The 25,831-nt window shown below is 43.7% G+C and overlaps 1 protein-coding gene across 1 annotated transcript in view; it reads right to left on the bottom strand.

Annotated features, from left to right (window-relative positions):
• ABCB5 (ATP binding cassette subfamily B member 5) overlaps window positions 1-25,831 on the bottom strand; it is an 837,677-nt gene that overhangs the window by 260,637 nt on the left and 551,209 nt on the right. The window contains exon 16 of the mRNA XM_085630938.1: window positions 24,640-24,801. Coding sequence (XP_085487064.1) covers window positions 24,640-24,801 — 162 coding nt within the window. The remainder of the gene's footprint in view (window positions 1-24,639; window positions 24,802-25,831) is intronic.

Raw genomic sequence — 25,831 nt, 5'->3', positions numbered from 1 at the left:
GGCCTTGCAAATTTTTTAAATAGTTGGGATCTGACCTTGTGACTTCTTTTCAGATGATATTTGGAATAATGCCAGCTTTTATTCATTCTATTTTTCCAGCGTCTTCGGAGGGTTCCCCTTAGTATTGGCGTTAGGTGCTGGAATCCTGCTTCTCCTGTTCCTGCTGCGCAATGGCTGCTCATCTTGTGGTAATGCACAGACCAGGCCAATTGCAGCTGTACCATGATTGCATTCAACAGGTTTTTGGATGCTTGCCACTAGCAACGCCTGGTGCCCGTTATGGATTAACTTTTCGCTTTGCCTACTTTACTTGCGTGCAACCAGTATTTTACTGATGGCGATGCCCCTTCTATTGGGCAATGGATATATGCCTCTCCAACACATCATATCCAGTCCTGGATTTTAACCAGTTGATGGGTCCTTAGAGACTCATGACCAGGCTTGATCTGGGCATGGCCGTATGGCCCGTGCGGCTGCACTTGGAGTATTGGCTGAACGGGATGTCTGTGTGGCTGTGCAGAACGGCCTGCATCAGAGTTTCAACAAATATAACGCACGTTGCCCACTTATGCTGTTAGAGGCGTCTGATCAAGTTAGTTCCTTCGACTTACTTAATTGGATGGCATCCCTTTTTTCTACCAACAATAAAGATGATCTGTTGAAGAGAATTGCATTCCTCGGTTCACACACCCTGATGGATTCACCACCTCCTTCATAATAACTTTGTTATACCTCAAATGGCACTCTTTAACCTCTTCAATGCCCATGACGAGCTGGTCTCGTCATGGGCCGCGGTGGCGCTGTGCCCATGACGAGACCAGCTCGTCATAAACCCCGCCCGCTAATACAACGGCCGGCACAGGGCGGGGAAAGGGGCGGGCACTGAAGGGGTTAAATAGGCCCAAAAGACAACGGTGAACTTTTTTTTGGGGGGGGGGATTTTTATTTTTTTATGAATTTGTTTATTTTGTTGCGAAAAACACTTTGAACTCTGCTTGCTTTTTGAACTCTGTTTTGGTCCTTTTTCTATGTCCTATGACCTTACCAAGGGGAGGGTGTTATATGGCCCTTAGGGACATTTTTTGACATTGCTAAGTTAACATGAACTTTGCTGCCATGATGCTGCTTTGAGCATGTTACTACATGACTTTGTTTTTGCAAGACTCTGTTTGGGCCTTTCACATGAGAATGGGCTGCTTTTCGCGTTCTCTGCCTTTCCTGGAGTTTAGTCTGAACACGATGTGCAAGGTCGATAAACAATGCCCCTTGTTATTCTGGTCAGTCCCTAGCACCTAAACATAACATGCTACACACTGCTGCAATACTGAAGACTCGTGCTTTGATATTATGGAGTTGCATGTTGTTTTAACGCACTTGGAAAAAGCTGTTCCATGGAGAAGAGCTCCGCTTTTCCTATGATGTAAACCTTACATCCAGGGTTTAAGGTATGGGGTCTGCTACCAAAGACATGAGATCTTCCTTTATATAAAATAAACTTCTTCTAGTCAAAAAGGGGAGGGTGGTTAGGCCTCATTGTCCTTTATCCACAGTCTTTATATAATGACTTCCCCCTTTGTACTTTATGGCATTGTAACAATGCTAACTATGCTTAGTTTATGCATTTTGCTGCTGGTAGGGGCTCGTATACTGTATTGTAGAGCACAATCATTAAAATAAACATTCTGAACTTTTGGTGACTCTGCATATTCTTATTGTGGACAAATACGAGTGAGTGAGCAAAAGAGTATGTCTTGCTGCCACGATTCTTGAGAGAGTAGGGAGTGTTGTATTCTGGGTTGTCTAATCACTTGTAGCTTTGTGATATTTGGAGGAGAACGAATGAGACACTATAGCTAGTCGGTTTTGGGAACTAATGTGGTAGGTTCGTACACCCCTATACACTGAGGTCCTGTTTTCCTGCGCATAGTTTTGTGTATGTGCAGAATCCCTGCAACAGTTGAAGTAGGGAGGTTTAAAAAAAAACTAACCTGAAATGCTTAAAATGGATATCCAATACTCTTTCCAAACTAGCGAGTCTGGCTAAAGAGATATTGGAGTTTAATAACACTCCTAGCTGCAGCCAACCAGAGACCTGGGGGGTTTTCTAACTAGCACAAGCACCCACAATAAAATGCGAAAGAAGGCAACTAGATAAGTGGTCCGATGACCTCACAAACACTGCTTTTGTTTTAAAAAGGGAACCAAGAAGGATAGTTAAGAGCATAAGAAACACCAACGCTCCAGAACATACATGGAAGAAAATAAACAATTTCAAGAAGAAATATAAAATACAAATCTGGGAGGACCGGCAAATGTATAAAGATGGATTTTGGACAAAACGTCTTTTTAATGCCAAATAATCAAATACGAGAGACTTCTAGGATACAGTGAACAGCATCACAATAGTTTCATGAGTAATAAACAATTCTAGTGTTCAGAGGATGCCGGAATTGTTCATTTAACCAAATCATTCACCAAAGGAACACCCCCAGGTTATCCAGAGCAGGAAAATAGCTACAAGTACAATATGAGTAAATCATGCATTGCTCTGGATTGTCCACTTGGGCAAGCTACTGTGTATTATCCAACCAAGAAGGTTGCAAATGTAAAAAAAAAGACATGGCGAAGGGATGGAGCTCCAGGGCCAAAGGGCACTCCACAGTCTATTTTCAATCTTAACCCTGAATACTGTGCAATCCCTCTGTCTGCACTATGAACACAATTCCCAGAAGCTGGAAAAAAATCAATTAAAAAATCCGGTCTTTAAGGGTGGTCTGACCCTGCTAACTATAGGCAAATAGCATCAATAGACTTTAAAGCTAAATGTTACGCATGGCTGATCCCAGGTCAGCTATTTGAATGGTCGAAGAACAATAATCTAATTCCACTAAACCAGACAGGGTTTGCAGAGGATTTGGAACAATCACAAATACCTTAGCAATTACATGATTAGCAGACAAGTGAAAGCACTTGCGGAAAAACTTACATCGATGCTTCATGGACTTTAAAGCAACCTTTGAGCAATAAGATTGGAGCTTGTTGTGGACAAAATTAAGCATGTGGGGTCTCCCAGTTAGAATACTTTAAGCCATAGTGAAGCTATACATGAAAAATTGGATTCAAGTCAAACTAGCTGATGGCTCAAGACTATCAAGGAGAATCACAATCGGCCTTAAATAAGGCTGTGTTTTAGCCTCACACCTGTTCAATCTGTTCTTGGCAGATTTCTCCTCATGACTTGATCAGGTAAAAATTCCCAACCTCCTCATCTGGACACTGTGGGGCATATTTACAAGCTGGCGATAAAAAATTATCGCCGATTTTGCGGCCGTTTTCGGCCGAAAAGCGGCGATAATTTCATCGCCTAATTAGCAAGGCCACGCTAACATGTGAAACCTTGCTTTAGCGTGGGGATTCCTAACGCCCAGCTTTGCATCTCTAATGAGATGCAAAGTGGGCGTTTCTGACCTAACATGACAGGAGAAATGCCGCTAAGCGACATTCCTCCTATCATCAAGCCCCACGCTATGAAGCATAGTGGCAGGAAAAGTAGCGATAATCCCTTTTATCGCTACTTTCCTTACGCCTGCTTCAGGACTGACTTAGCCATGATATCCTATGGAAGGTGGATATCATGGCTAAGTTTGTGAGTACCTATCATCAAGCTAACGCCACATTGCGTGAGATTATCGCTGGGATTCCAGTGATAATCTCACGTTAGGCAGTTAGCGTGAGGATTTTTATCCCTTTTGATATAAGCGTTGCTAATAGCACGCTATCTCAGCGATAAAAAGCCACGCTAGCTGGCGATAATTATCCTAGCGTTAAGTGCGCTTAGCGATAATTATCACCGGTTGTTGCTGATATGCCCCTGTGTGTGTGACACATCTTTCCTATACAGATGACATAGTCTTACTCAACCAAACAAGAGTGGGAATTCAAAGAGCACTGAATCAGCTAGCAAACTATGCCAAGATTAACCAACTTAAAATTAACACACCGTAAACAATGTCAATCAGGAATTGACCTGGTCCACATCTTATAATTAAGCTCGGTGAAGAAATCCTAGAGGAGATCAGCAGTTACAAATACTCGGGTCTGTACATAGACAACAGATTGAACTTCCAAAGGCACAAACAGTACGTTGTTAAAAAAAGGTAACGGCCCGATTTACATGTTCTGTTCCCAGGCACGGGCCTTCCTTCCAGTCACTATTGGCGGGCATAGCGGCAAAACTGCTGCCAACAGTGGCATATGCAAGTGTGGTGTTGCATGGTAAAGAAGCATCACTTTTGGATAGACTAAAAAGCAACACAATCAACAGAGTATTTGGCTTTCCACAGAAGGCTTCTCCTGCCAAGGTTTGCTTGGAATTTAGTCCTACGCAACAAATTCTAGGGCGGAGATACTCAACAATAAATACAAGGTGCAAAATCAGTTCACATCGAGCCAGTTTACTAAATAATGCGTTATGGCAGGCTCAGGAAGCAGATCCCCCCCATTCCACACAAAGCAAATACCAGAGATCATCCAAAAAGATTGTGGCATTCAGCATCCTCTGATGACCATCATTCAACAACATATGACAATTGCATAGCTTAAAAACACTATAGAACTATATGACACCCTGGCAGTTTGAACTCTCAGTACGAAAGGCCCGATCATGATGATTTTATGATTTCTAAATTTAACTATTATTTTTTGAATTAATAGTACTATGTCACTTATTTTATGGCATTATGATGTTTCTCTGAAGGCATTTATTTATGGTATTATGGTGGTTCTCAACTAGATAAAACAAATAGGACTACTTCTATTGTTAATTGAATTACTATTGATTAGATTCTAATGGTAACTAGACATTATGGCAGTTTTACCTTGGATTAAAAGATGTTTTTGCAATGTCATATTAATAACTGATTCAGGCGCGATTACATCGTGCTCCAATGGCAATGATAGCCTAGAAGTCTTACTTCACAAATACAGCTCTCTCTGTTGCACTGTAGTATTCTTATAGTCTTTATTAACTTAAACAATAACGTATTGAATTTGAAAAAGTTGATACTCCGACTTGCAGGGGACTGATATGCAGATGTTGGTGCTTACAGCACCAAAGTTTGCACCTTCTGTTGATTACCGTTCATTTTCCCCCGTATAAAAGTCCATCAAGTCTGACCGCCTGAAATTTGTCAGGGATTGTGGTTTTTATCACACTTTATAATTACAGGATCCAATAAAATCTGCGTAATTTACAATTCGATATGTGTGGTAACAAGAGTTACTCCGCGCAGTGGAATTTATTGGGCTACTTATAAAGAGGGTTTAATTCTTTCAACTCAAATAATAGGGAATTCACAAATTGTAATTTACTGTTAAAGCCCACATTCCTTCTCGCAGCATCTACCGAATTGTGCACGCTGGCTCAGGAGGGACTTGGCTGGGTTTGCACAGAAAGGATAAATGTTGATGCGTGTTCTTAAGGTCACTCTTCTGAAATGGCTCATTCTCTTTTTCTCATAGTATTAAAGCGTTGATTTTCTTCCACATCACAACGACACATTATCCTTGTTTCTATATAGGCATGTTGATGGATAACTCGCAAGAAAGCAAGTGTTTGCAAACCATGTAAATTTTTTGTTGAAAACTGTAGGGGATGAAACTGAATGTTTCTCTTTAATTTAAAACTATGGGGCATATCAGCAACAACCGGCGATAATTATCCCTAAGCGCACTTAGCGCTAGGATAATTATCGCCGGCTAGCGTGGTTTTTTATCGCTGAGATAGCGTTCTATTAGCAACGCTTATTTCAAAAGCGATACAAATCCTAGCGCTAACTGCCAAACGTGAGATTATCTCTGGAAATCCAGCGATAATCTCACGAAGTTTGGCGTTAGCTTGCTGATAGGGCCTCACATACTTAGCCATGATAGACACCTTACATAGGATATCATGGCTAAGTCAGTTTCAAAGCAGGCGTAAGGAAAGTAGCGATAACAGAGGTTATCGCTACTTTTCTTGTCGCTATGTTGCTTTGCATGAGGCTTGATAATAGGAGAAATGTCTCTTAGCGATATTTCTCCCGTTATCCTGGGAGGAATGCCCACTTTGCATCTCATTAGAGATGCAAAGATGGGCGTTCGGAATTCAGGCGCTAAGGCAAGGTTTCACGCGATAGCTTGACCTTGCTGATATAGCGATAAAATTATCGCCACTTTTGGGCCAAAAACGGCTGCAGAAGCGGCGATAATTTTGTATCGCCGCCTTATAGATATGCCCCTATGTAGGTAATATGTCTTGTTATAAAACCCATCTTTGTGTTTACATGCAAATGTCAAAAGTACACTTTTTCGTTCACTCTGAACGTAATCTTTTGTCTAATATTTTGTTTATGTCTCCCATGAGCGTGACATCTCAAGTTAAGGAATGAATATCCCTACTCAAATCGGCTTCATACATAGTGATTAGACTAGTTGGTAGTGAGACCCCCGAAAATTCCTTACTGCACATATAAATTCTTTTCTCCATAGCACTTACTTTCACAGGATTCTGTTTCTCAGCAGAGTATTTTAAAATGCCTTTTCTTTGGTTGGTGAATTTATGTCTGTGTTTTATTTTGGATGGGCAAGGAGGTAAATGCAAGAATGAGTCACTGGGTGGCTAAATGGCTGCAAAAACCAAATTTGAGCGACATACTGCCTACATATTCAGTGACTCAGTGCAAGGATGACAGCAGACTTTCAGCCACCTATTGACTCATTTGTGCAGCACATATTTGCCGAACCAGACCTAGTAGCTTTATCAATATTTTATTTCTGCACGCTGTATGGAATGAATTGATGGGTGAAGTACTTCTTTCAACATGACTGACTGCTCAAGTGAGGTAAAAAACAAGCATTTGCAATGCAATCGGTCTCGCCTTTGGGACCCTATATGTATTTAGCTATGCAACACATTAGCCCGGGTGCTGAAACATCTACTTCTCTTTAACATGGAGGGAAAGTAAGCACCAAACTGCGTGACATGCCAGGTATGGGAAAACATGGAGAGAAATATTGCCTTTCAGTGAGAAATTGTATAGTCCAAAGCTCTGTGTTTAATTTAAAATCAGGGCCTTCGGTGATCATATCACTGAAAATTCAAGATTTGAAAAAAATATTATTGTCTACGGGTGCTCATGGAAGACAATTTCTATGGACTGGAATCTAGAGAATGCTAAAGTGATTCTGGCATTTTACTGACCTCTGCTGGTCATTTTCTTTCAAGACGGTTAAATAGAGGCAGGTGAACAGAAAAAAAAGGCCTTAAGCGGAAGCAGACAAGTCCTAGGGCTGATCTCCAGAGCCCACAAAGTACATACACATATAAGTATATACTAAAGTATATACAAGAGGTCTCGAATGCTCGACCTAAAAACAGGCTTTGTTTCTCAACAGGGAAAGCACCCACAATATTAACTTCAACAGGTTCCCAGACTGCATACACAAAGTCATACAGAGATTTTCAATTAATTTGTGGGAACTGCATCCCTAAATTAGACATATTACAGGACAGCCACAATATTGATGGAGAAATATGTGTAAATCTGAAATAGAAATGAACAACTGACTGCAATGCCGAGATAAAAATGGCTGACAGCATATTGAGGGGCTTTAATTTAACATCACAAAGTATTGAAAGGTTTAATGTAAAACCGAAAAAATATCAAGCTAGGGAGACATTCTAACAATTTTAACTACATGGATTGTTATAAAATAAAAAATGTGAAATAATAATATTTATATAGAGTGGAATTTGATTTTAGAATCGCCCGCCGGAGGGAGCCAAAAAATAGGTGAAAATTTGATGAGACAAATCAAGAAAAAGTTACTGACCAAGCACATAGGAAGATATAATACCTTCCACATGGCAATCAGCTGTGTGCTGCCATGTCCCACCTAATATAATAAGGTCAGCTGCTACATAGTTGCTTAAAGTGAGCCAGTATGCTATCATATGTACAACAGTGCGTAGAAATTGTTTCTAACTTACCCTATCTGCACACAGGTACCACAGGTAGGACCTATAAAAAGTTGATTTTGGCCTGTGGTTGCAATCTAATTTAATTGAGCAGCCAAAAAATAATCACCCTTTCTGTTTGACTGGAATGTGACTATGTAGTGCTTTACTAAGAATAAGTGGTGGTATTCAGTGCTTAATTTGTGCTGGTGTTTTCTGTTGCTCAGCACCAGCACTTATTTCCAAACGCCGGCACCTATTAATAAGAATCCACAGTTGTTTTTGCATTTGTCACCCCGAGTGGGACGGGAATGCCCAGACGTGGGTCCCGTGTTCTCCATGCCACTGGGAGAGGAGTTGGCCTAACGGTTAGGGTGCTCAACCTCGGACCTGGGGAACTGGGTTTGAGTCTTGGTAATGACGCTGAACATCCTGTGATTCTGGGTAAATCACTTAATCTCCCCGTGCCTGACAAAAAATGAATGTGTGTCCTCATGTAATGTAACTGGTGCTATGTAAAGCGCTCTGATACCTGATTGGATTCGGGTCAAGTTCACGCTATATAAAACTCTGCATAAAAAACCCCCAAAACTGTTGATTTTGCACTTTTCACCCCGAGTGGGACGGGTATGCCCAGACGTGAGTCTCGTGCTCTCCATTCCACCGGAATCAAGCTATCCTGGCTGAAGAGGGGTGAATCCCCGAATCCAGTCCTAGGATGCTTGTCTCCAGTCTAGGGAGGACCTGGCTTGGCAGTTCGGGCTTGACTGTTCCCATGAGGCATAGGGTCAAGACTGATTTGCACATGGCTGGGTTCAAACTGGAATGTCATGGTGAGCAAAAAAATGATGGATTTAGGCCCAGATCTCTGTACTGGGGTGAATGTATGACATTGTTCTGCATTCTGTCCATCAACTGTTGATTTGCATTTGTCACCCCGAGTGGGACGGGTATGCCCAAACGTGGGTCCCGTGCTCTCCATGCCACTGGAATCTAGCTCTCCTGGCTGAAGAGTGGTGAAACCCCAAAACCGGTCCTAGGATGCTTGCTTTTAGTCCAGGGAGGACCTGGGTTGGCAGTTTGGGCTGGCCTGTTCCCATGAGGCATAGGGTCAAGACTGATTTGCATATGGCTGGGTTCAAACTGGAATGGCATGGTGAGCAAAAAAACAATGGATTTATACCCAGATCTCTGTACTGGGGTGAATGTGTGACATGGTTCTGCATTCTGTCCATCAACTGTGGTTATTGCATTTGTCAACCCGAGTGGGACGGGTGTGCCCAGACGTGGGTCCCGTGCTCTCTATGCCAATAGAATCAAGCTATCCTGGCTGAAGAGGAGTGAAACCCTGAAACCGGTCCTAGGACGCTTGTTTCTAGTCCAGGGAGCACCTGGCTTGGCAATTCGGGCTGGACTGTTCCCATGAGGCACAGGGTCAAGACTGATTTGCATATGGCTGGGTTCACACTGGAATGGCATGGCGAGCAAAAAAACAATGGATTTAGGCCCAGATCTCTGTACTGGGGTGAATGTATGACATTGTTCTGCATTCGGTCCATCAACTGTTGTTTTTAAAATTTAATTGAGCAGCCAAAAAATAATCACCCTTTCTTTTAGACTAGAATGTGACTATGTAATGCTTAACTAAAAATAATTGGTAGTATTCAGAGCTTAATTTGTGCTGGTGTTTTCTGATGCTCAACACCAGCACTTATTTCCAAACGCCGTCACCTATTAATAAGAATCCATCTCATGGTGGAGCTGTGTGTGTATTGTTTAAGCAAAGTGCATTAGTGGGGCAGTTACATGTTTAATACATCTTTCTTTTGTGTTTTAACTCTTTATTCAAAAAATCCAAAGAAGCATTACATTGAAGCAGGACATAATACCAGAAGGAGGAGAGGGGAGGTTTTACGGAAAGGGCGAATCAAGCAGAGCACATATTACATATGTTGTGCTCAAGAGTGTAATACCTTGGTAACAGGATCACATGTATCCAGCTGGACTGGATGGGGAGTGGGTTACCTAGTTAGTATCCAATCGGACACTCACCTTCCCCCGGGCCTAATTGAGGTGGGATGAAGGAGGAAGAAGGATGTCCTATGTTATTGGCAGGGGCTGGTGCTTCAGGGGAGGGTGGTGTGGCTGCAGCTCAATGGAACAGGGTATGTTTTGTCCGAGGGGTCAGGGGCGTGAGAGGAGGAAGGGGATAGCAGTGAGGGGGTAAGGTGGAAGAAAGGGGGAGTGGGGATAGGGTGCTCATGGGGTGGGGTGCCCATGGGATTAGGGTGAGTGTCTGATGCCCAGGGGAAAGGTGTTGTAATCTGTACAGGATGACACTTGTAGCCATGTTGTAGGTTTCAAAGCCTTCTTTATTAGTTCCAGTTCCAGATCACTTCAGACAAGGTTCAGCCACGTACCAGCTTCATCATTAGCCTATCTTAGGCCCTTGTTACAGCCTCTATGTCAGCCCATGTAACAGCCCCACCAGGAGCAGCCTTCCTAGCTGCTCAGCCCATCACCAACTGTCATCACTCACCCACAAAGGCACCCAGGCATTCCACGCATCACAGTCACACCAACATTCCGTTACCATCTCTCACTCTGGCTGAGCAGCTAGGAAGACCTAGGCTAATTACAATTAAGTAAAACTCAGGATATAACATTATCCCTTTCCTTTTAAAATGAAAACAAAGTAAAACATCACTAAAGCAAGAACAAAGCAAATTAAAGAGAAGATAGGAAAAAACGACATATCATAATATAACATGCATCAACATTATCCATCCTCCCTCATGAAGAGTATTATACCAATTTACAACGCACCTAACACTGCGTACTTTGGGGAAGACTTAACACTGTCTAACTAGCAGTGACCCCCTCCTTCTTTCCCCTGAACATACTAAATACACGTAGTGAAAGATGAACACATACTAAATACACGTAGTGAAAGATGAACACACCACGACAAACACCCGAGGCCATAAACAGACATCAATGGTGAACCGACACTACAAATACACGTGTACCACAATATGGACCACATAGAGGGTACACACAGTGAGGCGCAGGGCGACTTACACATGACCACAACTGAAGCGCAAGGCGACTTACACAGGACAACACGTGATGCACAAGGCGACTTACACACACAACAACATCTGAAGCGCAGGGCGACTTACACAGGACAACATGTGACGCGCAGGGCGACTTACACACATACAACATCTGAAGCGCAGGGCGACTTACACAGAACAACACGTGAAGCGCAGGACGACTTACACACAACACAAAGAAGTGGGAAACCACCCACCAAGACCATAACCACCCTCACATAAGAGAAACTGTGGCATACACAAACAATGTACCCTTGTACATACATCAGGAATAACACCCACTGGTATAAAGATGATAATCCATATACCTAACCCCATGTAGAGGTCACTAACTGGGACTAGAACCCAACCACACCCCTTCTTCTAAGGGATAAACTGTGATGACAACCCACCATGAGACTAAGACGTCCCATCTAACAACAGCATAAAGCAACTGTGGCATCACGAGATAAATAGAACACTGCAGAACACTGAGCCCTACGCCGGTGAGCGACCTCTCACCTGAGTAATACAATGTGCAATAACATCACCTTTTTAAATCAACAGAATTTTAGGACCTCATATCTGTGTATCACTCCAGCACTATCGGTTTCACTGATCAAATTCCCTTTATCCTTGGCCCCACGTCTGTGTGCAAGAATTAACCAAAAGTATAGTGCGGATAACAAAGTACCTGTGGTTTCCTGGTGCTGGGGCAAACAAAACCTGAAGACAACCAGAGCATTAGAGTGATCCCACGACGAAAATGCCAAAATTGTCACTCAACGCTTGCGGCAGTCAGTATGACATCGTGACCCCTCAACAATATACTCACAGTGCTTGTAAACGATACGCGGATTCTGGCACTACAGCGCGGGAACTTTGAGAGTACCCTTACTTCGTTGAACAACTCCTCTGCGCCTCTGTTTTTTTATAAAAAAACAAATCTCTGCTATACTGCTGGCAGAGATGAAGATCCTGTGCTGCAACTTCGGTCCTCCTCCCAACATCGATGCATACCACAAAAATTTCTTGTGTTGTACCCTGAGACCACGACGATATACTAAAACTTTATTTAAAGATAAACGAACAGCGTGGTTGGCAGCAAATATCATGCATGGCAATGACGAAGTCAAACACCGCAGATAGCTTCCAAACTCAAGATGGCGGCACATTTTTATTACGACCGCCGGGTGGCTCACGGCACGCTGTAGCTCCCAAAGCGTCTAATGTCAGAGCTCTGCACAGTAGTCAACGTCACAGAGGATCGAAGAAAGTACTCGCGCAACTCCAAGAATAATGTGAGTGGCACGTGCATATTTAAATTTTAACTTGCAAACAACCGTTGTTAAATCCAAAAAGATGAGGGCAGTTCATTGACGAAATAAAATGTTCACTAAAACTTGCCATTCTCTCGACAGACCTCATGACATTAAGCCCCATCTGCCCCCTTCTGTTGTCTACTGCAGTCGGCAGTGAGAGCACATAAACAACGTATTTCGACCGATGTCCATCACACATATGCCACACCTCACAGACGGCTTGTACACCCAGCACAACATCTATTACGATAGAACAAGGCACTGTGTAGATTCATGAAGGCAGAGATACACCAGAATCTAACACCAAAGTCAGACGTCACATTTCCTTTAACTCCCTTGCCTTTTCCGGATTATCTTCAGAACAAAACAGATCAAAACAAAATGATCTCCAGGCACATAACTTCAGCAGCATTCAGTTTGCATATTTATACATTCTTTGTGCCAACAAAACACCAATCTTTGCAAAACCACACTGCTCCTGTGTGGTACCTGTGAATTGGTTTCACTGAGTTGGTCCACAACTCACATCTTGAACAGCCACTCTGCTTTACTTCACTGAGTTGGACCACAACTCACATCTTGAACGGCCACCGGATACATCCATACGGCAGATTTAAAAGGAAGTGGTAGGGTGACAAGCAGTCATTTCACACCCTAACATACAGACCATACCTTTGGTCACGTCCATGGAGTAAGATCAGGCAGGTCACAGATTGGGGCCGTCCGATGACTGGACACTGGTGGGGCCAGCTTGCCTTTTACTCCATACTGTTACATGTACATTTCTTCTTTTTTACTTTGTAGTTGCGCTGGTTCTCACAGTTTCTTCGTAGTTGCGCTGGTTCTCACAGTTTCTTTGTGGTTCCTTGGTTTCTGTTCAGTCCTTAAGTACGCTTGGGTCCAGGCCCGCTCGTCGCCAAAATTAATATGTTGTAATCTGTACAGGATGACACTTGTAGCCATGTTGTAGGTTTCAAAGCCTTCTTTATTAGTTCCAGTTCCAGATCACTTCAGACAAGGTTCAGCCACGTACCAGCTTCATCATTAGCCTATCTTAGGCCCTTGTTACAGCCTCTATGTCAGCCCATGTAACAGCCCCACCAGGAGTAGCCTGCCTAGCTGCTCAGCCCATCACCAACTGTCATCACTCACCCACACAGGCACCCAGGCATTCCATTCATCACAGTCACACCAACATTCCGTTACCATCTCTCACTCTGGCTGAGCAGCTAGGAAGACCTAGGCTAATTACAATTAAGTAAAACTCAGGATATAACAAAAGGGCTCTATCCCAGTGCAATAAGCTGGTCGTGGTCAGTTTTTTTACAACTTTCACTTCGCTGTGTCATGGAGGAATGGCATCCATGTCTGTAGGAATGTCTCTGCTCTACCCTGTAGGATATATATCCCACGCTGGTGGGAGGCCACCTGAAACATTGCTACCAGCCACTCCGATTGTGACAGTGTGTGGGTGAGTGCCAGTGGCAGAGGATGGAGATTTGGGCTGTTACCAGGGCTGTGTGCAGAAGGTGGCACTGAGTGCAGGAGAGGTCTGAGGAGGCCCCAATGTCATGCAGTAGAATCATCGAGTGGGGGAAAGTGATCCTTAGCATCATGTTCTCCTCTAACACCGTCCTCACCACATCCCAGAAAGTTTGATTAAAGGGGTAATCACACAATACATTCACTAGGTCACAGCGGCTGGTGGGGTACCATCAACAGTTTGTGAGTGGCAACATTCCTGCCTTATGCAGCTTTGCCAGGGTCCAGTGCCAATCATGAAGTGTTTTGAAGAGATAACATTTCAAGTGGGCTTCCCGTGTCCCCATGTCAAGTGCCTCCATTATTTCTGCCCAGCCATCCACCTCGTATCCCGCCTGCAGATGGTTTCCCCATTTCGAGTCGGAGGTTGAAGAGGAGAGGGAGTGAGAATAAGTAGCGGTTCAAGAGGTCATAGAACCCCACCATAAACCCTCGGTAATGGCCCCACGTCCTAAGGTAGGATACTACAGATGATGCCTGCAAAGCCGCAGCTTAAGTTGCAGCCACACTTGTTGGGGAGATAGGCCAAACTCCTTGCGTATCCTTTCAAAGATATTGAGGGTCCAGTCTGCGATGACCTGGTCCAGGCTACGGATGCCCGTCGCTTGTCACTGTTCCCAATTGAGGGCCAGCCCTCCAAGGCATAGGCAGTCATTGCCCCATAGGGGTGCGTGCACATGAAGAACGGGATCCACTCAAAAGAGGTTATGCGCATAGTGCCACGATAACTGCATGGCCTACAGCATCGGGTTTTCAGGATATCTTGAAGGTTTGCCTCCCTTGTACAAGGGGTCAAGTCAATGCCGGCTTGACAACAGCAAGTGTTCCGAGACCCAGTGCAGTGGGTTCAGCATCCCAGGGAGCATGTAAGTCATCTGCGATAAGTGGATAGCCAGGCCTCCACATGAGGTGTGCGCCAGGAGTTTGATGTAGGCCAAGTGGGTTTGGGAGGACCCCCAGACAAAAAGACTGGATCCCCACATCCACTGACCATAGCCAGGGGGACCAAGAGAGGTAGCATGCCAAGGGCATATGTAAACCTCGGGAGCTTTACCATATGCACTGCCTGTAGCTTCCCCCAAATGAGACCACTTTTTGAAATCCAGTTTCATGCAGGCTGGGGAGGGTGCAGGTTGTCCGCCACCATATGGTCCATGACACAGTTGACCAAGATGCCTTGATACTTGAGGCACAAAGGCATCCATCGAAAGGAATAGCCATTGATAGCCCCCTCTTATCCCAGTTCACCTGGTACCTTGACAGGGCCATGAGGTCCGCTATAATGTCCAGCAGGGCTGGTAGAGAATGGCGGAGGTCCGTTAGGGTGACGAGTACATCATCTGCATACAGGTAGATCCTGGATGACCCTTCCAGCATGGGTACAACTGTGAGGAGTGGCAATTGGTGGCTGGTGACCAACAGCGGCTCCATTTCCAGAAGTAACAGTAGTGGTGATAATGGGCAGCCCTGATGTTTTCCGCTCGACAGGAAGCCAACATAATTGACCTGTGCTGGGGTGTTATCATACAGCCTTCTGACCTTGGCTATAAACTGATCTTTGAGCCTGAACCTCTTCAAGGCGGTGAAGCAGTACCCCCACTCGATCCTATTGAACATCAAGTGAGAGGGCAAGAGTCTCATCCAATAGGTATTCGGCCTCCCATAGGGCATGTGCAAGGGTGTGAAGGTGGCTCCTGGAGGAGCAATCGGGTACGAAGCCTACTTGCGTTGTTTATCAGGGATGGGAATCACCTTTCCAAAGCGAGACTCTAGTACTCCAGCAAGGATTTTAATATCTCCATTGAGTAAGGGGATGGGCCAATAGCTGCTACACAGACTGGAGTCCTTCCACAGTTTGGTGAGTATGATTATGGACCTTTTAAAAATAGTTTTTGGACTTTTGTGACCAATGGGGGCATTACCAATGTATGTGCATAAGTTATGATTCTAACACGTATGCCTATCACAACTATTACCTAATCACACAGGAATTACACGTTTATGGGGTAAAAACAGTTGTTTTACCCTCTCGTTGTGCATTCTGACACAGGCTCTTTATATGCAATAGGTCTTCAACATGCAGGCCTTATTATGCCTGTGAGTACTCCAACGGTTTCTAGCACAATACATTGGAGAGATTTGTCGATAAGCCTCTACTCTTCTGGATATACTTTCATGATTCTATAAGGTACACCCATGTCAATATTTACTAATCTAATTATAGGATGATCTATAGGTGCCTAGCTATATATCCCTCATGCCAATGCCGGTTAGGGCTGTCAAACCCACCTGTACAATTCTATCCTCTTTTATTTCTTTGAAATATGGTCTCTCCTGCCTCTGCCATGGTCTATTTATGCACTTGTATCCGTACAAGTGTTTGAATCTTTGCTCTGTAGGGTTCACTGTCTATCAAACCACTTCACTTATTTAATGGGCTAGTGTTGTGGTGTTAATTCTGAATGGTACATGTTTTATGGTTTGTTTTTAACTTGTACATATTCAATGTGTTTTTATGCTCAATATATTATGTCAATCACTGTAACATATAAGTGTGCATACTTGTCTAGTGTGTAACATGTCCAAGGATATACTTGTGTTTCTTTGTTTGAGTCCTGTGCCATTTTGTAACGTATTTAAGTTGGAATACTTTTGTGTCCTTATTTTGGTCTTTTTGTATGTCATTTTCAGTCCCGATGAAGTTTTCCTAGCGGGAAGGAAACGCGTTGGCTGAGCGTTGTTTTACTACTGAACTTTTGAAAAAGCAATTTGAAAAAAATGATTTTTTGATACTACACTGAGTCTATAGGACTTCCTTGCCTGGTGCAAACCCCTTGGAGCAATCAGGCATCGTCGCTTTCGACCTGGAGAGGCGAGATCCGTGGATAGCAAGACGTCTACATGGTCTGAGAGCGTGGCTTCCAGGATCTGAGATTCCTGGGAGATATCTCCCAGTGAGAGACCAATAAGTAGTCCAGTCTGGATTGGGTGTCATGTACGCCTACAGAGCGCGGTGAAGCGCCGGCAAAGAGAGATGTCCTGAGCACCTCTCCTCTCATCATCCTTGGTACCCTGCCAGCCACAGACACCTCTGCACCCACCCCACTGCAGTTACGTGGGGCACTCATAGCAGGGCCCGGGTACAGTTACCTTCTGGCCTACATGGTTCACATGCCCATATCTCCCCCAGCGGCAGAGAGGAGCGGCATTACCCCCCACCCCCGGCAACCACTAGACAGAGGTAGGCTGAGGTGGAGAAAGGGTCCTGGCTGTCATCTTGATAACAGGTTGGAGAGGTTCAAACCGGATTGTCAAAAACAAATGAGGCAACCCATTACAGTCACAGCAATCGGAGGGCAGCCCACCACAAGATCCGCACCCCCTTGACAAAGGCACAGAGGCTGGTCAAGTGGGGGAAGGTGAACAGGCCTCCATCTTCTCAATAGAGAGGAGGGCCATGCCTAGGACCTGCAGCGAACTGGGGTTAAACCCTCTCACTCCTAAATTCAGCTACCAGAGGGGGGCTCACCAACTATCCCCCTCTACCAGTGAGAGACATGGAGGACCCTTTACCCGAGTGCTTTGGAGCCCGGCGAGGTCCCTTACCCACCCAAAAAGAGAAGATGTACAGGGAATCTACCCAGACAAGGGCCCCAGACTATAGGCACACCCTTACACTCCTGGGGTGCAGGAGCAACAATGATGGGAGCTCACCACGGAAAGAATCAGACAACAGAAGCTGACCAACACTTTGAAAAGCAACATTTTAAAGTACACCACTGTGAAGCACTCCCTGGGATTGGCGAGGCCTGCTACTACAGTGCACAAATGAGCCTGCTGAGGCTATGGGTGAGGACGGGAAAAAGCCAGCAGCCACCTTGAAATGGGACAGAGGAGCCAGTGATGAATGCAGGGTGCAGCATCGCAACCAGCACAGGCAACGGTCAGTGTAGTACCTGGGGGTCACTGCATGGCCATAAGGGAACCAGGTGGGTGCCCTACCCCTTCATCCCCCCTACACCACACCTGAGACTTAACTCCAAAAATCATCCCCAGGAGCGAGGTCTTTGGGGCACCCCACACTACCCTATCACCCCTAGAGCCAGGGGCCACAGCACCTTCTACTAGGCCGCTGGCCACCGAACAGCGATTACCGGAGGCCCGCCCAGAAGCAGCATAGTAACGCGATGAATGGGGCCACACCTGAGTAAGTGGCCTGCAATATGCATACCCACCCCTAGCAGTGGGCTGACAAAGGAGGCCAGGGATGGGCAGATGAAAATATCCACAGAACTTTGTGCCTCGCTGATGAGAGAGTGGCTGGCTACCGGACAAGAACTGGCATGGCATCAGCTAGGACTGAAGAGAGGAGGCCTTGCCTGACCTGGGTCCCGACCGGTGGTGGGGAATCGAGGGGAAAGAAGCTCCAGCACCCCCCACTCTACTCCTCACAGGCCTGCCCCAGAACTGGAGATGCCATCTGGCAAATCCACCAGCAAAACCACTCAACAGCTGCTCATCTCAGAGACAGTCACTCAACATCATACCATGACAACAAGACGGTGAGCACCTGCAATAACTCCACAAGCTCACAGCAGGAAACCGTCATGGAGCACATTACGTGTGTACGTCGACGTCTGGAAGGAGTGAACTCTAAAGTATCAGACCTTGTGGCCAAAACCATCTGCTTGGACATATCAGGCTTCCAGGACTGGGTAGATCGGATGGAGCACTGGCTCATGGCTGCAGAAGACCACCTCAACACTGTTCCGAAGAGGGACCAGGAGCTCTTATATCGCAGGACCAAGATCACTGACTTAGAGGACAGAAGCCACAGAGACAATGTCTGCTTCTTTGGTTTTACAAAACGTGCTTAGGGCGGGGACCTTAGGTGGTTCTTCAAGGGTCTCCACCTCCCTTCACTGGCCTGACCTTCACCCCACCACTGGAACTCCAGTGGGCGCACCTTATGGGCTTTGTGCAACAGGACTAAATGGGGTAACATCGCCCCATTATAGTCTGCTTCCTCCTGCATGAGCAAGTGCGGCAGCTGCTAACTGTGGCCCGTTCACAAGGCCCCTATGACCACTAGGGGCAAAAGATCTGCATAGCTGTGGAATTTTCACAGGAAACCAATGACAGAAGAAAGGCACTCCTAGCCCTGTAGCCCCACCAGACCCACTGGAGCAGGCCAGTAGTTCAGGGTTCCTTTTAGGACTTAGAAAGCAGATCCAGCGCCCTTCAGTTCTAGATGTGTTCGAAAGATGTTGTTCGCGTGCCTAGATTTAACTTGTGGGTGAGGATGACTCCTAGACCCTACCTAACCAAAAGGTCAAAGGTTCCCTGGGGTGGCCCTATGGCCCTACACACCTTTGCAGCAGTTCTTGTGTGCCCTACTGCAAAGAATCACACAGTGCCCCTATCTTTCTAAATCCAAGCTGGAGATACCCTTCTCCCCTTTTGCACAGCCTATGTGCCTTAAGATGTTTTCCCAGGGTAATGAGCAACTCCTCCTCTATGGTCACTCCAAACAAGTTCTTAGGGCAGCTCTTCCCCACTGAGTTTGGTGCTTGAGTGGAAAAACAAAGGAATGGTGTCCTTCATGGCTCTTCTTAGGTCACAGACTGCTGCTCCAGACTTCTGCTTTTCCCTGGGTCCAGTAGTGTTCTGAATAAGGTGTTTGAGTGCCATTGCTTAATTGTGTGGGGACCTCAGGCCTATCCCTATCCAATAGAGAAAACCTTCACTAGGACCACTCTTCCAACTTTTAGAGCAATTCCCATGTTCCCTACTGCAAACAATCTCATGGTGCCCCTCATTCACTAAATCTAAGACAGAGAAAGGTGTGTGCCCACCTTGAGGAGTGGCCAGTTTAATAAGAGGTCACTCCAAACCAATTCTGATGGCAGCTCTTGCCACTGTGCTTAGTATCTTTGTAAATGGGAATGCAAAAGAAGGGGCCTTTCCAGGAGGCATCTGATATATATTTGTGACCGAGAAAGCCCCTTTATAGCAAATTTTCCTAAGTAAAAACCAACTGGTCTTCGTACTTGAGGAACAAAAACCTCCCCTCTCCCATGCCTAGGCATTTATCTCTGGGCTGGGAGCAGTTGTCACACCTCAAAATCTCATCGGGGCTTAGCACTCACTGGGCCACTGCTAGAGAGCTAAAGCAAATTACCCTCAACGAGCTTCTGGCGGAGATAAGTTAATTTTCCTTAATATTTACTGCAAATACAACTTCACCATTGAAAAGAACGGTTTCACCATATTTCTAGTCTCAATTCAGAGATAGAGGTTTCAATATTTAATACTGCTTCCAAGTGTTTCTCTATAGAGCAGCCAGTCTTCCTGTAGTGAAAATAGCTTATGGGTCCTAGTCCTGAGAAGAAATGGTAATTTCATTTCTCCATGTCCTCACGGCATTGTGGGCTGTTAGGCATACATAGTGGAGACTTATTCGTATTTATAAGAAGGTTTTCTGATTTCAAAAACTCTGATTTTGACAATATGGGATGCAGGTTTAAACTACAGCTACCAGGCTATAATGGCAGGCCTGGAGACATATTTGCATGGCCACTCTAGCGGAGGGCACAGTAGAGCTGTAATACATAGGGCACACTTAACTTTCCATGACATGGCTGTACATATACTATGGCCTTATGGCAAAGTTAAATATGCCAATTAGGGGTTAGACAATTTCAACATGTTTGAGGGTCAGAGCACAAGCACTGTTACCTGATTAACAGTGCCCAGTGAAGAGTCCAAACATTTGCAACATCAGTCACAAACATTGGAGGTGACCACACAAAAAGAGGCACTTTCCCACAGACAGAACCTTACAGAAAATGAAAAACATTTTATGGTGGACATTAAGCTTTGTAAATAGTTACTTGACAATTACAGACAGATTGGGAAAACATCTACAAAATAAATACAACTAAATTTGCAAGATCGAATTTCATGAAGCAACATTTTTATACTATTTCACAACAAATAAACACTCTTTCAAGAAAAAAAACAAGTGGGGCATTTGAGTATGATGCAAAAATGATGACGTAGCTAGTAAGTTAATTGACCTAGAAGAAACATTCAGCATGACTCTCCTGTTTAAGAATGTTTTGCTCACATTGCCACTGTTCTGAAATATTGAAAAGGAAACTTTGTTAAACAAGATACAAAAATGCACTGTTTTTAATAGAGGAATGTGAATAACCAGTGCTTTTTAGTGGATAGTGCTTGGGTAGAACATAGGATGATGCTCAGATTAGGATGAATACAAAATTCTATGACTGAACGCTGGGTGTACAGAATTATTGATACTGGCCCACGTTTCTCTGTGAATTTACTGTGATAATGAGTTAGTCCCAATGGAATGGGGAATAACAGTGCAAACACAGTTTTACAAAGCTATACTCAACACAAATTCCATGCTCAATAGGAAATAACTCTCACATTTAATAACTATTCTGAGCATATGCTAAGTGTGAGCTTGGGAGCATGGTGTGGGACAGAGGTAATGGGAGGAGGTTGGCTTGGGTGGGGGGCATTGGATTGTCGACTAGCAGAGCAGTATGAAATCTTCCCTAATCCATTTTAGAGGGTCAGATGGGAGCTGGCAAATGGAATGAGCTGTAATGCAGCCCTTTCCCAACAGAGATTTTACTAGCCAGAGCAATCACACTCTTAGACTTGGCAGTGAAACATCTGGAATTCCTGAATGGGTTGGGTGATCATGACACAACCATTGTGCAATATCTCTCTTCTTCTAAGAAATTGCTACTGTTGAGAGAAAAACATAAGATAGATAAGTAATATATGCAGCAGCTGTGGGAGTATAGAATGGAGAAACTTCATAAAATTGTTAACATTTCAGGGAGATGCATTTATGATGTACATCTTTGACAGCATTCTAAGCAGTCCCAAGAAGGCAGCAGTTCGAAAAGTTTCATGAGAAAAGGAAATGCATTCCTTGAATAGATATGACAGGCTGCAACTTTAATTAAACCATGCAATTTAGCAGGACCAACTGCTTCCTAAGTTCGGGTGCACATTTTTGATGCAAAACCAAAAAAACAGAGGTCCTGCTTCTAGGTGTAAGAAAGCCAAAGACACAAATGGTGGACGGAATGCAGAACAAATCAAACATTCATCCCCAGTCAAGAGATCTGGGCTACATACATTGTTCTTTTGCTCATTATGCCACCCCAGTTTAGACCCAGACATATGCAAATCAGTCTTGAACCTGCTCCTCGAGCTGCCAAGCCAGGTCCTCCCTGGGCCAGAAACAATCATCCTGGGACTGGTTTCAGGGTATCACCCCTCATCAGCCAGGCTAGCTTGAATCCAGTAGCACAGTGAGCCTGGGACCCACGGATGGATTCCCAGTGCACTTATGGTGAGATAGCAAAAGACACACAAATGATAGGCTGAATGTGGAACAAATCAAACATTCACCCCAGTCAAGAGATCTGGGTTAAATCCATTGTTCTTTTGCTCACCATGCAACCCTAGTTCAGACCCATACATATGCAAATCAGTCTTGAACCTGCTCCTCGAACTACCAAACCAGGTCCTCCCTGGACCAGAAACAAGCATCCTGGGACTGGTTTCAGGGTATCACCACTCATCAGCCAGGCTAGCTTGAATCCATTAGCACAGTGAGCCAGTGAGCCTGGGACCCACGGATGGATTCCCAGTGCACTTATGGCGAGAAAGCAAACGACACACAAATGATAGGCTCAATGTGGAATAAATCAACTATTCACCCCCAGTAGAGAGATCTGGGTTCAATCCATCGTTCTTTTGCTCACCATGCCACCCCAGTTCAGAACCAGTCATATGCAAATCAGTCTTGACCCTGCTCCTTGTGGAAATAGTCCAACAAAATGTTAAGAATTGTTCAAGTTCCTACGTATTGTACATCATTTGTTGTGGTTGCAACAGAGTACACATAGGTAGTACTACACAACAGTTACGAATAAGAATACAAGAATATGAGAAGGGCATGTAAAAATAGAAATAAAGATGCTCTAAATCCTTTGAAAACACATACTTGTACCTTCACAGATACTAATTTTAAATGTAGTTTTCATAGCATAGACTTAATAAAAATTAAATCCTAAATATTTATTGCTTGTGATCAGAAAAGTTGGTCTCAAATCTGACAAATTATTGCACCACTTATTATCAGTTCAGTAAAATCTTACTCTCTGTATTTAAGTGAGTCTTTGGTCATTGTTCACTATAATACTGATTCACAATTCGCACTAGGGTAATTCTATTAAGGTCTATTTAAATATTTTTAGGAATAAGTAGGTTCAGACTGTATTAATCTCTGTTACTGTACATATAGTTCTGTTGTATGTGTTTCCTTTACATCTCTAGTACTGTATGGAATCTTTGACCTCCTTGATACCCAGTATTCTGCTTACCCTGGTAAGGCATTTTGTCATCTTTGGTACATCCCTTGTGATGTACCTATCCTGATAATTTTGTTCTCACAATTAATGTTATTTATTTAAATGTAAGTTATTTGGCTGACAATTGACAGCATGTTGTTGTTTGTAGTACTCCACCTAGCCAGCATTTCACTATAACAAAATGGTGCAAATGATCACTTTTTTGTCCAAATTTTGATTATGGGTGCCCAAAGTCGAACAGACTAAGCCTTCTCACTTTATTCTTACAAGTTTCCTGGTTAATAGACAATCTATAGTCATTGTTGGCGAATTTACAGTCAAATATGGCATGCTGAATTGTGATTTCAGTTACGTTTTTGGTCTAATTATATTTATTTGCAGACATATTGTGTTTGAGTTTTTTCTGAAAACTATAATTTTGTATATACCATAACCATCTCATTCCTTTTTGGTCATTTAGCTGTTTATATTTACATATTCTATGGCCTGTAAGGTAATACTCTCATGTTTGTATGGTCCTATTGTTGTGCCAGCAGTCACGCAGTATAGCTTGGATACATGTGAGCTGATTGGTTCGTATTGGTATACGTGCGTGTCAAAAATGGAGGCAATATTTATACCAGAGAACTACCTGTAGGCTCGCTCTTGTTGCCGTCTCAAGCAATTATTGTTGCACAGTGGTATTGTTTTCCTTTCTTTAGATTTTGATTGTGTTACAAGTTAGACTGCTAATTGTTGTCTAAAAATGAACCATCATGCTGGAGACTCGATGTAACATGTTGGTAATGTTCACAGCTTTTCCTAAATTTCCCACTCCAAAATGACAGCTGCAGATTAAGTTATATGTACAACGTTTGGATTTTAAGAAGCCTTTAACTCTTTTTGAAAGGTGACCTTTGAGATGCATGAAGGGACAATATGGACGGAACTTGTGTACTCTCATCATTAATGCCAATGGTGTTATTTGAACATTTCACTAACATAACTATAACTACGTATAGACATTCTTCACACTGACTTAGGATGCTGACGTTTGGTAAGGCTGTCATAAATTTGTCCTGCCATTGTGGACTAACAGCAACAGGAGACTGCCCTGCTGGTACTCTGACCTCACAACTGGATTGTAATATGTAAGTGTAGCCATTTTCTTATTATTGGTACAATATGATTACAACACACACCAGTAATAGGAAACAATTGACAATATTTCGTGATGGTATTACTTTCTTCACCGTGTTATATCAACATTTGTTTATAATTACCTGTTGCATCACAAGAGAGTAATAGACTCCTTTTTTCTCCATGAGTTCACTGTGTGAACCTTGCTCGACAATAATCCCATTTTCAAATCCTGCAATGACGTCAGCTGTCTTCACTGTGGAAAGGCGATGAGCAATCAAAATTGTGGTGCGACCAGCCCTAGCCTTGAAAAGAAAAGGAACAAACATTCTGCAATTAAATTAAAGTTGCACATGGCATAATCAGAGTGTATTAACTCCGAGGGAGTTATTTATGCACTGGTGGACAGTACATCAAGGCCATAGTTGGGGAGGAGGCCTGTCCCCCGCACCCCACACTGTAGCCTGTTGTAGTAGCAGTCACTATCTCATGAAAATGCTTCTGCTGATCCAGAGGGAGCACTTTCATCAGAAATTAATGGTGAGGAGACGCTGTGTTTTTTCCAGCTAGCTTTTAGTTAAACGAACTCCAAAAGCGGAAGCTTGTTTGTGAAAAAAAACAAAGTAATGACCCTGATATGCAAGGGGTGTTCTGCCTGCGCTTGGGTCACTCTATCTTCTTTTTCTGCCTGCCTCACAAGACACACTTGGACAAACACAATAAGTTATGAGAGGACACTTCTGCATTTGATGGACCTCACAATGCGTTAAAGGTGGAAATCCTATAGGACCCTGTCTTTAACTAATGGGGGGCTCACAGGTGGTAAACTGGAAGTTCCCATCTTTAAATGAGATAGCATAAAACTTAGCAGAATAGGGAACCACTTACTTTTCATGGACCTCCAATCCTTCTAAGGTCTAATGAGCCTTTAAATATTCATGTTCTATGGTTTAATTATTCACACATATATTCCTAATCAATGAGCTATCAATCAATATATATTTTACTAAATTAATATATTGGATTTCAATATTTTGCAACATTACAATTCATAGTTCATATATACAACATTATTTAAGAGGGGTCTAAGAAATAATTCATAAATGGAAATAATGCATAAATGGAAATGTTTGTACATTAAAACAACTGTTCAAGAAATAATGAACTTTGAAGAATGTAAACATTCTCTTGCACAGTTCATAAAAACATATACTCAGGAAGATTTCATAAAAGCACCAAAAAAAGCATTATTTCCCAACACCAGATGAGATACGATTGATGTTGTGTTTAGTTAGGTCATTTACAAATAATATAGGACCTGATTCACAAGGTTAA

Source organism: Triturus cristatus, chromosome 10 (assembly GCF_964204655.1).
Source record: "Triturus cristatus chromosome 10, aTriCri1.1, whole genome shotgun sequence".
Lineage (NCBI taxonomy): Eukaryota > Metazoa > Chordata > Amphibia > Caudata > Salamandridae > Triturus > Triturus cristatus.
This window is presented reverse-complemented; position numbering and strand designations above follow the sequence as displayed.